The following is a 17066-nucleotide window of genomic DNA, read 5'->3' as shown; positions in this document are numbered from 1 at the left end:
CATGCTCACAGACTCTGTGGGTCAGGAATTTGGATGGGGCATGATAGGAACAGCTTGTGCCCGGTGACAATATCTGAGATCTCCAAAGAGTTGGAGACTGGGTTGTTACCAGCCCCTGGGGACTGGAAACACCTTCAGGCTTGCTCACTCACACATCTGGTGGAAGATGGTAGCTGTCAGCTGGGACCTCAGCAGGGGCTAGGGGCCAAAACACCTCATGTGGCTTCATCACATTGCTCGTGTTGTCTGGCCTCCACGAGTGGGCATTCCAAGAGAGCCAGGCAGCTGTGTCACCATTTATGATCTGGCATCAGCAGTCATGTGGCATCACTTCTGCTAGAGTCACAAGCCTGCCCACCTTCAAGAGGAGGGAAAAGAGCCCTCACATCCTGATGGGGGATGTCACATTGGGAGGTGGGGAGAGACTCTGGTTATCTTTTTTCTTTTAAAACATAACCTAGAAGTATGTCCTACTGTTCAGTGACAACAGGCAAAATGCAAGAAATCCCCACAAATTGAGTGGCATAAGACAACATAAATTTCTTCTGTTGCTGTTCTGGAGGTCCAAAGTCTGAAACAAGACTCCAGTTCCTTCGGGAGCCTCCAGAAGGGGAATCTATTTCCTTGCCTCATTCAGCTTTAGTGTCTAGAGGCAGCCTGCTTTCCTTAGCTCATGTCCCCTTCTTCACTTCTCTTCAACATGTTCTCTTCATTTCATCTTCTACTTCCCATTCACCCTCTCATCACCTGATAAGGCTCCTTATATTTCAGGGATGACTGTCTTTTTTTTTTTTTTTTAATTTTTATTTATTTATGATAGTCACAGAGAGAGAGAGAGAGAGAGAGAGAGAGAGAGAGAGAGAGAGGCAGAGACATAGGCAGAGGGAGAAGCAGGCTCCATGCACCGGGAGCCCGACGTGGGATTCGATCCCGGGTCTCCAGGATCACGCCCTGGGCCAAAGGCAGGCGCCAAACCGCTGCGCCACCCAGGGATCCCGATGACTGTCTTTCTAAATACAGTTTGCCACCCTAGGTTTGAATCCTGCTCTGCCACTTACTGCCCATGTGACCTTTGGAAACTTACTTCTCTGTGACTTTGTTTCCCCATCTGTAAAATGGAGATAACTCCCCCTAGAGTTGATGTGAGGCTTAAATGAATTAGCTGACGTAAAGCCCTTAGAATATTTCCTATTATGTTATATGCGTATTTTTCGAAAATGAAAATTTCTACTAACTTCTGTAGGCCGTGGAGAGTCATTGGAGATCTTAGAGTAAGAGTGTCACGGTGAGAAGTTTGCTGGGGTGTTTTACACTAGCCTTTTCCCTGAGCAAACCTTCTTCCCTCAGAGCCCACTCTGCATTCTGAAATGACTTCCAAGCTGAAGAGCTATGAATTCCGGGGGTGCCATTTCCAGGTGACTCGGGGAGACTATGCGCCTATTCTCCAGAAGGTGGTGGAGCACCTGGAGAAAGCCAAGGTAGGGGTGGCTGGGGGCTGAGGTGTGCAAGCTCCAGATCCCTCTGGGCTGCAAACACAGGTGTTGGGATGCATGGGTGGCCTCAGGCTGACCCACCCCTGCTCTCTCCCAGGCGTATGCAGCCAACAGCCTGCAGGAACAGATGCTGGCTCAGTACATAGAAAGTTTCACCCAGGGCTCCATTGAGGCCCACAAGAGGGGCTCCCGCTTCTGGATACAGGACAAAGGCCCCATCGTGGAGAGGTGAGGCACCAGCCTTCACCCCAACTGTCCCCTCCTCCTGCCTGCCCCTCTTCCATCTCTGTTCTTTGCTCCCCCAGTTACATCGGGTTCATTGAGAGCTACCGAGACCCCTTTGGTTCCCGTGGAGAGTTTGAAGGTAACTCCTGGAAGGAGGGTGGTCAGCTTATAGACCCTTATCCTGATGTCCCCTGTGGGCTCTCCCCTCGCTTGGCAATAATAATATAGGTAACCAGAACCACTGTTGTTGGTTTACTGGATACTGGGCACTTAGCTATAGTAGTTCATTTGGACACTGTCCTCCCATGACAGTTGCTATCCACACTTTACAGAACTGGTGACTTAGGGATGGCTGGTGGGTGGCCAAGCCTGGCACCTTGGCTCTGAGCCACTTTGCTGTGCTGCCTCTGCTGTCTGATGTGGACACAGGCAACAGTCGTCCCAAGCCCAGCTTTGGCTGTGTGACCTCCCAGCTGTGTAAACCCCACATCTGAGCATCAGTCACTCCCTTCTGGGTGTCTTGGGAAGTGAGGCATTTATAGCTCTATATAAAAACAATTATGGGATAACACATAATTATGCAGGCTGCTTAGCACAAGCCAGGTACATAAAAGGTCCTGGGTGAGTGGGAGAATAATTAACATCATGACTGTGAACTTGACTTGGCTGCTGTCATCCCAAGGGCAGGTGGGAGGCCTGCCCATACCCCCACAGGATTCACCTGTGCAAGGCAGGGAATCCAGCCTGAGGATTTAGACTTCTGTGCCAAGCCTTATCCTCCTCAGCCCCTGGAGATAGACTCTGGAGTATCCGACTACTAGAAGCCAGAGAGATTAGCTTGGGAAGAGAGAGGAAAGCCCTGGCAACTGGTGGGGGGCTTAGATCTGAGCCTATAAATGCAGGCCCAGGGTGCAGGTGATGCAGGGGCCAAAGGGGAGGACAGGTTTGCACACCTGCAGCTTCCCTGCCTGGATCCTGATTCTCCAGGCCAAGACCCCAGAACCTCCTAAGCAACCTTGATCTCAGAGGCTCCCCTCTTTACCTAACTCATTGTGGTTATTAGAAAAGTAGTCCAGGGGTACCAGGCTGTCTCATTCAGTAGAGCATATGACTTTTTTTTTTTTTTTAAGATTTATTTATTTATTTATTCATGAGAGAGACAGAGAGAGAGGCAGAGACATAGGCAGAGGGAGAAGTAGGCTTTACACAGGAGCCCGATGTGGGACTCAATCCTGGATCCCCGGGATCACAACCTGAGCTGAAGGCAGCCCCCTAACTGCTGAACCACCCAGGTGTCCCAAGCATGTGACTCTTAATCCCAGGCTTGTGAATTCAAGCCCCACACTAGATGTAGAGATTACTTAAAAATTTAAAAAAAAAATTTTTTTTAAAGGAAAAGTAGTCCATGTTCACGGTCACAGATTTTGAAAATAGATTTGAAAAAAAATCATCCATGATTGGACCCACCTCAAGGTTAAAATTGGGAATGTCCATTGTGATTTTTGTTTATTTGTTTATTTAAAGACTTATCTATTTATTTTATTTTATTTATTTATTTATTTTCTTTTATTTATTATTTATGATAGTCACAGAGAGAGAGAGAGGGGGGCAGAGACATAGGCAGAGGGAGAAGCAGGCTCCAAGCACCGGGAGCCCGACGTGGGATTTGATCCCGGGTCTCCAGGATCGCGCCCTGGGCCAAAGGCAGGCGCTAAACCGCTGCGCCACCCAGGGATCCCCCTACCATGTTCTTTTATTTTTACTTTTATTTTAAGTAGGCTCCATGCCCAATGTGGAACTTGAACTCATGACCCTGAGATCAAGGGTGTACCGACTGAGCCAGCCGTTCTTTTAAATAGCTGCGTAACATTATAATTTCTCATGACATTTGATATTTTACAACCCGACTAATATTTGCATGGTGTGCCATCATATAGCTGCGCCCTGATTTATTTAACCAGCCCTTGTGGTTGCTTTTTCTTCTCTGCTATTTTATTTTTTTAAAGATTTTATTTATTTATTCATTCATAGAGATGCAGAGAGAGAGAGAGTAGCAGAGACACAGGCAGAGGGAGAAGCAGGCTCCATGCAGAGAGCCTGACGTGGGACTCGATCCAGAGTCTCCAGGATCACGCTCTGGGCTGCAGGTGGTGCTAAACCTGCGCCACCGGGGCTGCCCTTCTCTGCTATTTTAATCGTCGTGTCTTCCTGACCTTGTATGTCAATTCCACCTGACACAGGGAGGCTTTGCCAAGTCTAACCCTTGGCCAAGTTACTCCATTCTTTGTAAGAGCCTGACCAGGCAGTAGTTTAGGCCAGGCCTTTCCAAGGTATAGTTCATGCGGGGTTCACAGGAATTATACCATGAAGGGTTTAGTGCTAAGTAGCAGGAGGTCTTGCCTACAGGACTCTTCAGTGCTTCTAATATGCAATGTATATCAGGAATCTCTAAGAAGTCGGAAGTAGAGCATATAGTATTCAAACTTATTTAACCAGGAAGCTTTTTCTTTATGAAGGCTCTCATAGAAACTGCATCTTATGGAGTGCAACTTTGGAAACAAACAGCGGCTAGGTTTAACTGCATTAAACCTGAAAGGATCAGTCCCAGCCCTCCTCTGTAGCAGCCATAATCCCCACTTCACAAGCCAGATGCTCTAGCCATGCAGGATAGTTCAGTTGCTCCCAAAAGAGAACATATTTTTTTGTTCATGTAGTCCCTTCCATGGGGAATCTGATCTTTGCCTACCATCCTCTATGTGCTCCCTCCCACCTCCTTTTAAGGTCCATCTCAGATGTTACCAGTGAAGCCTTCTCTTTGCATCCTGTCCACCCCAGGGACCTCTATGAAGGCAAGGCCAGGCCTGGGTCACTGTCCCACTGGCCAGCAAAGGGTGTTACATGCAGCAGACATTTAGTACCTGCATGATGGCTGGAGGGGTAGCAGAGTTGAGTGGGGGAGGGGACCCCTCGAAATCCTGCCAGCCCACAGCCCACCTCCCTCCCTACAGGCTTTGTGGCCATGGTGAACAAGGCCATGAGTGCCAAGTTTGAGTGTCTGGTGGCAAGTGCGGAACAGCTGCTGAAGGAGCTACCCTGGCCCCCGGCCTTCGAGAAGGACAAGTTCCTCACCCCTGACTTCACCTCCCTGGATGTTCTCACCTTCTCTGGCTCTGGCATCCCTGCTGGAATCAACATCCCCAACTGTGAGCTTCCTCAATCTGTGACAATAGCCCCTAGGCCTCCATTTAGAGTTGCCCCTCCCCCTCCACACAGTGGCCCTGGCCATGTACCCTACTCAGTTCTCCATCCCAGCAGCATCCTCCTGTCTAGACTCCTTTGTCTGTGGCCCTTGATGTTTGCCCCTTCACCCTGACTCCCTCCCCACCTTCTCCAGATGATGACCTGAGGCAGACGGATGGCTTTAAGAATGTGTCGCTGGGAAATGTGCTGGCTGTGGCCTATGCCACACAGCGGGAGAAGCTTACCTTCCTGGAAGAGGATGACAAGGTGGGCACTGACAGCCCAAGGGTTTGGGTCGGGCCTGGCCTGATAGCCGGCACAGGAAGGTGGAAGGCCCAGTGCAGGGAGAGGAAAGAGCGGGGCTGCCATCCCAGCTCAGCTACTTCCTGGCCTCATGGCCCTGTTACATGGCCTGTTTGCTCACCTGTCAAGCAGCAGAGGCAATCCCTTGCTCCAGGTTGTTGCAAGGATGAGATAGGCCAAGAGGTGCCCCTCATGGAGCCTGGCATGAAGGAGGCATTAGCTGGCCGCGGGGCTGTGGTGGGGCAGTGGGTAGCATGGATCTCTGCTTGTCTTGGTAGGACCTGTACATCCGCTGGAAGGGGCCCTCCTTTGATGTGCAGGTGGGACTGCATGAGCTGCTGGGCCATGGCAGCGGCAAGCTGTTTGTACAGGTGAGAAGTGTCCACAACTCCCCTCCCCCATGGTCAACCCCAGCCAGGTTGAAGCCACTTCTGTCTTTGCCTTCAGGGGCTTTGGGTTAAGTGGGGGAAATGGCCCCTGAAGGAAGGAAGTCCCTATATCACCCTCCCCCAAGCTGTCCCAGGAGCCCCAAGGGTGCAGAGCCTAAGGGACAGTCCAGCTGGGGTCTCCTGCACAGGGAGGGTTGTTTGGCTTAGGCCACAGAAGCCTGCCCTGGAGGTGACTCAGCACCAGGGACAGGGAGGCTGTGAGGGACAGTCTTTGGAGGCTCCCAGTCCGGAGGCTGCTGCATGGTCTGGCTTTGTACTACTATTCCCTGGAACCTGTACCTTTCCAGGTATTAATAGGGAGTGAGTCACATCTCCCCAGAACAGCCCCTTCCTGCCAGCCCATCCGAGTGGCTGGAGCCCCTGTGACATCCATGCACAGAATATAAAGCAGACAGACAGCCTTCCTGCCAGGCTGAGAAGAGCCCTTTCTGGCCCCCTAGCACAGAGCTGCACAGATGAGATGACCAGAGGCAGGTGGGGCCAGGACATCAGAGAGAGCAGGGTTCTGGCTTGGGTCCCGCTTGCTGTGGGGTAGGGCACCTCACTGAGTTGGGAGGGTCAGGGGTCAGGAGGCTTCAGAGAGCAGCTAAAGGGGACAGCAGCCTAGCATTGGGCCTTGTCCAGGCTTAAAGCCACAGGGCAGTGGGGACAAATGTGGCCACTCCGTGTCCTTGGATAAGTTAGTTCTCCTTCCTGAGCCTCAGTTGGCCCATCTGTAAAACAGGGACCCTGGCTCCTACCATATGGGCTATCATGAGGAATAAAAGCAAAGCCCTAGGTCTTGCCTGACATAGTAGGCCCTCTGGAAATGGGTGTTATTGTCAAGAGATAGTGTGCATGGAGGTGATGTGCTCCGATTCCACTCTGTGGCTTGTAGTGTCTGAGCCTCATTTCCCCCCTCCCTGTGAGGTGGGGTAGCAGAACCATGGCAGGGGGGAGGTTGTGAGGAATAAACGGATGGCGCATAAAAGATGCTTGGCACATGGAGTAGTTAGTGAGGCTGATGCTTATTGGAGGTAGAGAATCACAGGCCATGGCCTCTGCCAGCATGGGGAGCAGCAACCAAGCTGCCAAGCTTTCTGGACCATCCGCTGGTACATACCTGGGGTCTGGAGATCCCAGGTCTGGGTTTTCATGTGGCTGGGGGCCAGGGTCACAGGACTCAGGTTTGGAGGCAGCGGCGTGTGGATGGCACTTGAATCCCTCCCTGGCTGCAGTAATGGGCTGGGGCAGGCACCTTTCCCTCACTCATCTCATGTCTTGACCATTCTGCAGGATGAGAAAGGAGCACTTAACTTTGACCAGGAGACAGTGATCAACCCAGAGACGGGTGAACAGGTGAGGGCAGCCTCGGCAGACACCCCAGGTGCTGGGGGTCTGGGCATGCCTGGGGTGGCAGCTGCCCCTAAGCCTACCTAATTCCTGGGCCTCGCCTCCCAGATTCAGAGCTGGTACCGGAGTGGGGAGACCTGGGATAGCAAGTTCAGTACCATCGCCTCTAGCTACGAAGAATGCCGGGCTGAAAGCGTGGGCCTCTACCTCTGCCTCAACCCCCAAGTGCTGGAGTATGAGCAGCAGGCCGGGGCGGGGGGGTGGGCCTCCCTTGTGGATGGAGGGTGTACTGGTGGGGGTCAGGACCCAGGCAGCCTCTGACTGCCCCTGCTGCCTCCCTGCCCCTTCCCCAGGATCTTTGGCTTTGAGGGGGCTGATGCAGAAGATGTGATCTACGTGAACTGGCTCAACATGGTTCGGGCTGGGCTTCTCGCCCTGGAGTTCTACACCCCTGAGGCCTCCAGCTGGAGACAGGTGGGGACCAGAGAGAGCCATCAGGGGGAGGGCCGGCAGTGGGGTCCAAGGTCAGGATTCTAGGTGTAGAGATGGGACAACCATATCTACCTACGAGACCCGTGAACTGGGTTTAATCCCAGACTAGTGCTTATGGGGGTAGGTCACACTGCTGTGAACTCAATGTCCCTGTCTGTGCAACGGGAGTAATAGTCTCCTTGCCCACCTCTGAGGGCAGATCAGCTGAGGTGATTTTACTACAACTGCTAATAACTGACCTGTGTCAGTGCTACACACAGTTCTAAGCACTTTACCTGAATTAACTCCTTGCTCCCAGTGTCAACCCCAGGAAACTATTATTACCTTCATTTTATAGATGAAGAAATTGAGGCACAGAGAAATTAAGTAACTTGCTGGTAAGCAGCACAGCCAGGATTCAAATCCAAGCAGTTTGCCTTCAGGCTAGGCTGCTCAGTTATGAGATGTCCTTTGGAAATAGAGTAAACAATAGGAATGTTTTTAAAATTCATACAAGTATGTCTTGAGGGAATCTTACATCATCAAAATAACATGTTTTAGAGTCAAGAAACTGAGGTCTGAGTCTTTGCTCTCCCTTAACAGTTGTGTGATCCTAAGCAAGGCATTTCACCTCTCTGGGCCTCTGTTTATCATCTGTAAACTGGGTTTCATGATGCCTACTTGGTCCCGCTGTGGAATACAAACAAGATTGTAGAGGAGAAAGTGCTTGGTGACCTGGACTGTTGGGGGGCCAAGGGGTATCTGCTATCATCAGGGAGGGGTTTGGAGCAGTGAAGGACATGGTGGTTAGCAAGGGGGAAGCACAGGGCTCTCGGTCCTGCCTGGAAACGGCCTTCCTGTTTCCCAGGGCAGCCTGCCTTCCCCTTGTGAGCAGAGAGGGGATGAAGAATTTAAGGGGAGAGGAATAAGTAGAGAAAGATCCACAGGGTGAGGGAGAATGAAATGATAAGAATAATTGACAAGGAGTGAGCACATATTATATTCAGGCTTTGGACCAAGCTTCTGATGTATCTTATCTCAGGGATGTAAATGATTCTTTTCTTGTTTGGCTCTGGCAGGCCCACATGCAGGCCCGATTTGTGATCCTCAGGGTCCTGCTGGAGGCTGGCGAGGGACTTGTTACTGTCACTCCCACCACAGGCGCTGATGGGCGCCCAGATGCCCGGGTCCGCCTCGACCGCAACAAGATCCGGCCTGTGGGCAAGCCCGCCCTGGAGAGGTTCCTGAGGAAACTTCAGGTCCGTGGAGCCCTCTTACCTTCCCACCTCACCCTGTCTCTCCATCCTCTAGCACTGCCTCGTAGCCTTCTGATCATCCGTTCATTCACTCATTCATTCATTGGACAAGTGTGTACACCGAGTGTGACCATGTGCCAGGCATGGTCTGGCGTAAGCTATGAGCGGTTTCTTATGTTGTGGTGAACGTGTAAACAATAAGTGAATGAGATGATTTCAAATCATGACAAGAGCTATAAATTGGTGATGCAATAGCAGGTGAAATTGGAGGGAAAAGGAATGTACAGCTTCCTTAGCCTGGGTGGTCAGGGAAGGCTTCTTGGAGGAGATGGCGTTTAAGCTGCAATTTGAGTGCCAGGCAGGAACCAGTATGAGAAGGTCTGTGAGCAGAAGAAACAGAAAGCATAAAGCATAAAGTGTGGGGACTGGAATGAACTTCATGAGTTGAGGGACAGAAGGAGGCCTGGAGCTTAGTAGGTGAAGGACAATGGTCAGTGTGGCTCTGGCTTCCCCCCCATGTAGGAATGCTTAGAGTCAGGACTTTTTGGGGTTTTGATGACACTATTAACTAGCCATGTCATTGGGGCAACATATTCTGCCTTGCTGGGCCCCACTTTTCTTATCTAATTAATGGGATACATCTCCTGCCTCACCTGGCAGCAATCAAATGACACAACATATTGAGCAAATAGAATGTTGTGTTATCCAAGCCAGTGTGACATGAGGTGTGGTCCATGGACGAGCAGCATCAGCCTCACTCAGAAGCAGGCTACAGATGCAGATTCCTGGGGATCGCCCCAGACCTGATTCAGAAATCATGAGAGTAGCGCCCAGGAATCTGCATGTTTACCTGCCTGCTGTGTGAGTCTGACACTCAGCAAAGTTTGAGAACCATTCAAAGGCCCCCTCTCCACTGTGCAGTACCTTCCATTGGAACTGGGTCCTGCCAGCTTTTTCAACTGATAGAAGGCCCAGTCTTCAACTCAGCAAATATCTCCATGATCATACTCCTACCTGTTTCCAGAAAGGATTTAAGGCATTTTTAAATAAAAGATGTGTTTGGCCTTTAAAGTAAAATAAAATTAGAAATTAGGAATTAGGGTGGCCAAGGTGGCTCAGCGGTTTAGCGCCACCTTCAGCCCAGGGCCTGATCCTGAAGACCAGGGATCGAGTCCCACGTCGGGCTCCCTGCATGGAGCCTGCTTCTCCCTCTGCCTGTGTCTCTGCCTCTCTCTGTCTCTCTGTATCTCTCATTAATAAATAAATAAAATCTTCAAAAAAGAAATTAGGAATTAGTAGATGCAGAGGTACCTACGTGGCTCAGTCAGTTAGGTGTCCGACTCTTGATTTCTGCTCAGGTCGTGATCTCAGGGTCCTGGGATCAAGCTCTGTGTTGGGCTATGAGCTCAGTGCACAGTCTGCTGAAGATTCATTCTCCTCCCTCCTCTGCTCCTCCTCCTCTCTCACTCTCTCTCTCAAATAAGTAAATGAAATCTTAAAAAAAAAATCAGTATATGCAAAATGCAACGTAGTGTGTCTTAGATTAGATTCTGGAATAGAAAAAGGTCATTAATGGGACAACTAGGTTGAAATCTAAAGAAGCCTAGAATTTAGTTGATAGTAATGCACTAATTTTGTACAGTGTTAACAAGAGGAGACACTGGGCAAGGGGCATATGGAAACGCTCTGTTCTATCTTTGCAATTTTTCCGGATATCTTGAATTATTCTAAAGTTGTTTATTAATAATGTTAAGTCACTAGGTGAAGGAATCAAATCTGCTAAATCCTAGCCCAATATTGAACTGAGTATGGAACAAGCAGAGAGTGTTCCGTTCTAGAGACTGAACCAGTTGGATCTCTGTACAAGAGAAATCATTCAGCAGGATAGACAGTAACCTCAGCAGTAGCTTTACAGAAGATAGGAAGTATGGAGATATTTTTGACATGGCCATTTGTTTGATCAGACCCCTAGCAAAAGCCAAGAGCACAGCAAGGAGACAGCAAGTGGGGAAGATGAAGACATTTCCACAAGGAAAGGCTTCAGCCAGGGTCACAAACACAGTCCCTTTTGGCCCACCTTGTATTGTGAAAATTGACAGGGTCAGGTATAAATCTGCTTCTTGGAAGGACTGGCATCAATAGGCTCAAGTCCCATGTAAACAACTGGTGGAAACTGAGCAGCAGCCACTGTATTTTGGCATTTGGACATGGCATGGCTCCTCAGTTTGCTAGGTCTCCTCCTTATACCTGTCCTGCCTCCAATTGGCTTCCATGTTACCAACTCCCTGTTTAAGTTCATGGGATCCGACATGGTGGCTTGATAAATGTGTCTCCACTAATTTCTGTGTGCTTAGTACTGCTGGGAAGAGAGAAGGATGAAATGTTCTCTTTAACTGTCCCCCCGAAAAAAAAAAAAAAAAAAAACTTTCCCCCTGGAGATCATTCTCCACCACCTCCACCACCACCACCCCCTCCCGCAGAGAATCCTTATAACCCTGAATCTAAGAGGTGGAGGCTTACCTGGAGGGGGCCCTAGTAGGAGTCCTACTTTGACACCTGCTAATCAGAAGCAGTAAGGATTGGACATGCAAGATGTCAGATATTTGGAAAAGAACCAAATGCAACTCCCAGAAATAAACTGCATAACCCTTGAAACTAAAAATAGGCAGGTTAAACAGGTTTGAGATCCAGCTAAAGATAAAAGAAAGTATACAACACGTAGCACAGAGACCAAGATAGAAAATTAAGAGAGGTGAAGAGTCATTAGGGGCAGTGTGGAAAGGTCTAAGGTTGGGGCACCTAGGTGGATCAGCTGATTGGGTATCTGCCTTTACCTCAGGTCATGATCCCAGGGTCCTGGTACTGAGCACTCTGTTGGGCTCCCAGCTCAGCAGAGAGCCTGCTTCTCCCTCTCCCCACTCTCCCCACTGCTCTCTCTTTCTCTCACTGTCTCTCTCTATATATCTCAAATAAATAAAATCTTAAAAAAAAATAAAATAGAAGATTGAAAGCATCCTTAAAAAAGGGAGGAAGAAGAAAATGAATAACACATCAACTTGCGGGAAGATATTCAACCTCTTGGGCAATCAGAAAAGCACAGTTTAAATCACATGAGCTTTATACCCACCAGCTTGGCAAAAATGAGAAGCTGCCAACACCAGCCTGGTATACAGAGCAGGCAGGACTGCCAGCCACTGCTTCTGGGAGCAACACCTGGTACAGCAACTTTGGAGAACAATGTGGGCTCGTCTAAGGTGGAGCGTTCCCTTGACCTCTAGACCACTGACTCTCCCAGAGAAACCTGCACCTGTTCATTCTGTTCATCAGGAGGTGCCCAAGGTGTCCACAGGGTGCTGAGAGCTAGACAGCACAAGTTGCCCATTCACATGGGAAGAGATTCACCTGTGGTGTTTATGAGTGGAATAGTGGACAGCAGTGAGAAGGGTGAACTGCATGCACGAACACAGATGAATCTCACACATAACTCAAGCAGAAAAAGCAAATCACAGGACACGAGCAAAAGTTAAAATAACCTGGTCGAGAGCAGAATTCAGGGAACATAAGGGAATAATAAGCCCAGAATCAAAGATTATTGCCTCAGACAGGAAATCCTTGGGACGCCTGGCTGGCTCCATCAGTAGACCATACAACTCTTGATGTCACAGCCATGAGTTCAAGCCCCACACTGGGCATGGAACCTACCTAATTAAAAAAAAAAATTTAATTTTTATTTTATTTATTTATTTTTATTTTATTTTTATTTTTTTAAAAGATTTTATTTATTTATTCATGATAGTCACACAGAGAGAGAACAGCAGAGACACAGGCAGAGGGAGAAGCAGGCTCCATGCACCGGGAGCCCGATGTGGGATTCGATCCCGGGTCTCCAGGATCGCGCCCTGGGCCAAAGGCAGGCGCTAAACCACTGCGCCACCCAGGAATCCCTATTTATTTATTTTTAAAGATTTTATTTATTCATGAGAGACACACGGAGAGAGGCAGAGATATAGGCAGAAGGAGAAGCAGGTTCCATGTAGGAAGCCTGACATGGAACTCCATCCCAGGATTCCAGGATCACACCCAGAGCCAAAAGCAGACACTCAACTGCTGAGCCACCTGGGCATCCCCTTTTTTTTTTTTTAATTTTTAATTGAAAAAAAGGGAGGGAACTAACTCTTAAGCTGGGTGCTGGTTGTATGGGCATCTTGTTTTTTTTAAATAATCAATGTATCACTTTTTATAACCTATATATTATAACCTAATATATATTCTATATATTTTGTATATGTAATATGCTTTTTTTTTTTTTTAAGAGGAAGATGATAATGCTTTCTCTGTCTGCAGCTCAAATGAGACAACCAAATGAGAAACATTAGCTTCACTTTACTGGGCACAAGTGGTAATACCATGAGACAGCAGATACCATCCAGGGTGGGCACAGTTGGCTGTGGCCCCTGGCAAAGCCCCATGGATGCAGGGAGTTGCCCGTCATAGGCACTAATTCTTTTTGCCTTCCCACAGGTGTTGAAGTCCACAGGAGATGTGGCCGGAGGCCGGGCTCTGTATGAGGGGTATGCAGCGGTCACTGATGCATCCCCTGAGTGCTTCCTCACCCTTAGGGACACAGTGCTGCTCCGCAAGGAGTCTCGGAAGCTCATCGTTCAGCCCAACACTCGCCTTGAAGGTAATGGACTCCCCAGCCCCCTTTGATTTACAAAAGGAGGCCTGGAACCCATCCCTGGGCTCAGGCAAGGCTACCTGAGGTGACTCCTGCCTCTTTCCCTCATTCACCCAGTCCTCCCCATGCCAAACCCTAGGTCTGAACCTTGGCATCTACCACCACCACCCCACACATGCAGGGCTATGCTGCTTATAAGATAGCAACTGGAGGTTTGTGGAAGGTCAGCAGAGCAGGGGCTAGTGGAACAAACAGACCCCAGGCTCTTGGAGAAACCAGGCATGATCCTGAAGAATCAGGCCTGTCGTTAAAAAAAAAAAAAAAAAAAAAAAAAGAATCAGGCCTGTCGTTACCTGGGGACGAGGTGAGGGGCAGGCATGAATTGGACCCAATGGGCTGGTGGAACCCAAGGGACAATGTGACTCCACAGAGCCCAGGAGAGCGATCAGCAGGCCCATGGGCCCTCTTCCTTCTCAAGTGATGATTCTGTTTCCAAAAGCCTTGACCCTGTCTGCACTGCACCTATTGTATTGGGGGCCCTTGGGGGCCCAGCATCCTGCTGCATTTCCTCTTACCTCTTAATCCATCTTTCCTGACTCCTGTCACCTGAGGCACCTAAGCAGAGGTGCACCATAGTGTGAGGTTCAGAGCAGCTCTGTGACCTTGTCTTCATCCATAAAGCCAGTGTTGATTGTGTGCTGATGCTGTAGCAAACCTGAATTGGGTACTTCCTTCAAGCTCTTACTGCTTTCCATGGATTAACTCTTTAAATCCTCACCACAGGGATGGCTAACAGGCTCAGTCAGTGGAGCATGTGACTCTTGACTTTGGGGTCATGAGTTCAAGCACCACACTGGGCACAGAGCATATTTCAAAAAAATAAAAATAAATCCTCACCATAAGCCAATGAAGTAGTTACAGTTTACATCTTGCAGTTAAGAAAACTGAGGCACAGAGCTTACAGCTCTTTACTGGAGGAGCCTAGAGTCAGATTAAGAGTGCTCCTCACTCCCATAGTCACAAGCAGTTGTGAAAGTTAAATGAAATAATTACTCTGCCTGGTGAGGAAGACACATTTAAGAGGCTTATTTCCAACTCTTTACACTGCACTTCAGAGGCTTCAGGGGGTTTGACCCTGACCCCTGGAAGGCCTCAGAGACCCCTCTTCCTGGCTCACTGGCTCCCGGGGCTCATCGCCTTTCTACGTTCCAACCCCCTGAGCTCACTCCCCTCCCATAGCCTTTGCACTCACTGTTTCCTCTGCTGGGCACAGTCTGTGGTTGGTCCTTCCTATCATTCTGGTCTCTGTTAAAGACCCCTCAACCTAAAGCAATCCCTTCATGCACTATCACTCTACTATTTTCCTATATGCCATACTTCATATCAGCAGGAATAGCACATCCCCAGCAAGTAGCTAGCATAGAATCTGGCACACAGGAGCTGCTTAATGCATGTCAGATGAGTAATAGACAAATCATGCCAGACACGGAGTAAGTGCTCATTACATTACCATTTTGATTGTCCAGCCCGTTGTGGCTCTTGGGGATGGAGAGATGAATCAGACCCAGGCCCTTGCCTCAAGTAGTTCACAGTCCATTAGGAATAAGACCTAGAGAGGAATGATCACAGCCAGGGAGTGTTAATAAGCGCCCAAGGGGGCCAAACGGTGTCTGAACACTTAGAGAAGGGAAGATCACATTCACCTTTGAGGGAATCTGGGGAGGAAGTAGTTAAACTAAGCCTGAAGACCAAGTGGGATTTTCAAAGGGATGGTGGTGATGGTGGTGGTGGTGATGATGATGATGGTGAGTAACTTTGGAGGACTTCCATGTGCCAGTCACTGGGTAAAAACTTTCAATGGATTAACTCCCAACAGCCCCATGGGGAAGTTATTGTTTCATTTTTCAACTGGAAACTGAGACATTGAGGGGCTGTGTATTTGCCTGCGGTCAACAGTTAGTGGGTGGCAGAACCAGGATTTAAACATGTGCTGTCTGAACCCAAAGCCTGTGCTCTTAGCTACATACACCCCACAGTGCCACAAAGCATGACAAGGCTCTATGAGTGGGTGGAACAGTGAAAGTATGTCGGAGGGAAATGCTTCCCATGAGGACTCAGGGGACCCTCAGAACAGCCCATGAGTTAAATGGGTGCCCCTTTAGTTCTTCTGAGTGCTCAAGATAACGATGCTAGTGATAGCTAGCACTTATTGAGCATTCATTCGATGCATTATTGTATTTAATCACTGTAGCTTCTTGAAAGAAGAAGCCCTGTGCTCACCCCCACTTTATAGGTGAGGAAAATGAGGCTTGGACAGGTTGTGAAACTTGTCCAAGGTCCCACAGTAGTCAGAGATGAAACAATTGCTGGACTGTACGCTCCTGGAGGCCAAGGACTGTCTATTTAACCTAACATGGCACCAGAGTATACACTTATTAAGTGAATGAATGAATGCAACAATTCATTGAATACTCCCTCTTTAATGCTCCCTTCCTCATCAGGTTATTGTAGAGATTAAATTAGATAAGAAGACACTGAGCACAATTTTTGGCACATGGTAAGAGCTCAGGAAGACTACCTGCTCCTATGATTATGATTGTGATTATCTGCTTCCTTTTTTTTTTTTTTTAATTTTTATTTATTTATGATAGTCACAGAGAGGGGGGGGGGGGGCAGAGACATAGGCAGAGGGAGAAGCAGGCTCCATGCACCGGGAGCCCGATGTGGGATTCGATCCCTGGTCTCCAGGATCGTGCCCCGGGCCAAAGTCAGGCGCCAAACCGCTGCGCCACCCAGGGATCCCGATTATCTGCTTCCTATTAAGACCTTTACCTGCTGATGTTTTTTTTCCTTCTCCTCTCCAGACTCAGAAGTACAGCTTCTCGAGTATGAGGCCTCTGCTGCTGGCCTCATCCGATCCTTCTCCGAGCGCTTCCCAGAGGATGGGCCCGAGTTGGAGGAGGTCCTCACTCAGCTGGCCACAGCCGATGCCCGGTTCTGGAAGTGCCCCAATGAGGCCTCATCTGACCAGGCTTGAGAGATTTATGCAGCTCCTCCCCCAACTCCACCAAACCAGGGTTGCAAGTGACCCCCCTTTCATTTGTGTGCTAGGGGAGGAGCAGGAGCTCGCACCTTGGTGCTACCTCAGCCAAGGGTGGTGACACTAACCCCTTCCATTTGTGGGCACTTGCCAGTTTACCGAGTGCTTCTCCTGTGTTATCTCATTTGATCTGCACTGCCCTTGGAAAGAGTGGGCAAGGCCGGGCTCCTTATGCTGCTTCCCAGATAAGGGAATGGAAGTTCTGAGAACTGACTATCTAAATGCTACAGGACTTAAAACCTCTCCCAATCCAGTGCTCTTCATTACTTTTATAACCAGAAAAATAAACATTAGAAACAACCACCATCTTTGGAATTTGTGTGAATCTTTGATTTTTGCCTTGCTTCTCATTTGCTCCCAGCAGGGCAAAGGGATCAAGGCCTGGGGAAGGGAAGAATGTCAGTTTAGGTTCCCCTCCACAACAGGGTTTTGATAACACTTCTAAATGATACACAGCCATGAGGAGGAGCATAGCACACTTTCTGCAGTTCTCCTTTGTGGCATTATCCTGTATTTAAA

At 49.0% G+C, this 17066-nt stretch overlaps 1 protein-coding gene across 5 annotated transcripts in view; it reads left to right on the top strand.

The window, feature by feature from the left end:
- The window catches only part of DPP3 (dipeptidyl peptidase 3), a 33052-nt gene extending 16199 nt beyond the window's left edge, over positions 1–16853 (top strand). For all 5 annotated transcript variants that reach the window (XM_025446382.3, XM_025446381.3, XM_025446384.3 and 2 more), the window contains exons 7-18: positions 1348–1478; positions 1591–1721; positions 1799–1857; positions 4727–4921; positions 5113–5225; positions 5540–5632; positions 6986–7048; positions 7151–7275; positions 7396–7516; positions 8593–8772; positions 13291–13453; positions 16312–16853. In XM_025446382.3, the coding sequence (XP_025302167.1) occupies positions 1348–1478; positions 1591–1721; positions 1799–1857; positions 4727–4921; positions 5113–5225; positions 5540–5632; positions 6986–7048; positions 7151–7275; positions 7396–7516; positions 8593–8772; positions 13291–13453; positions 16312–16484 (1547 nt within the window). In that variant the 3' untranslated portion in view covers positions 16485–16853. The remainder of the gene's footprint in view (positions 1–1347; positions 1479–1590; positions 1722–1798; positions 1858–4726; positions 4922–5112; positions 5226–5539; positions 5633–6985; positions 7049–7150; positions 7276–7395; positions 7517–8592; positions 8773–13290; positions 13454–16311) is intronic.
- Positions 16854–17066: the final 213 nt, after the last annotated feature.

Source organism: Canis lupus, chromosome 18 (assembly GCF_003254725.2).
Source record: "Canis lupus dingo isolate Sandy chromosome 18, ASM325472v2, whole genome shotgun sequence".
NCBI classification, from domain to species: domain Eukaryota; kingdom Metazoa; phylum Chordata; class Mammalia; order Carnivora; family Canidae; genus Canis; species Canis lupus.
This window is presented reverse-complemented; position numbering and strand designations above follow the sequence as displayed.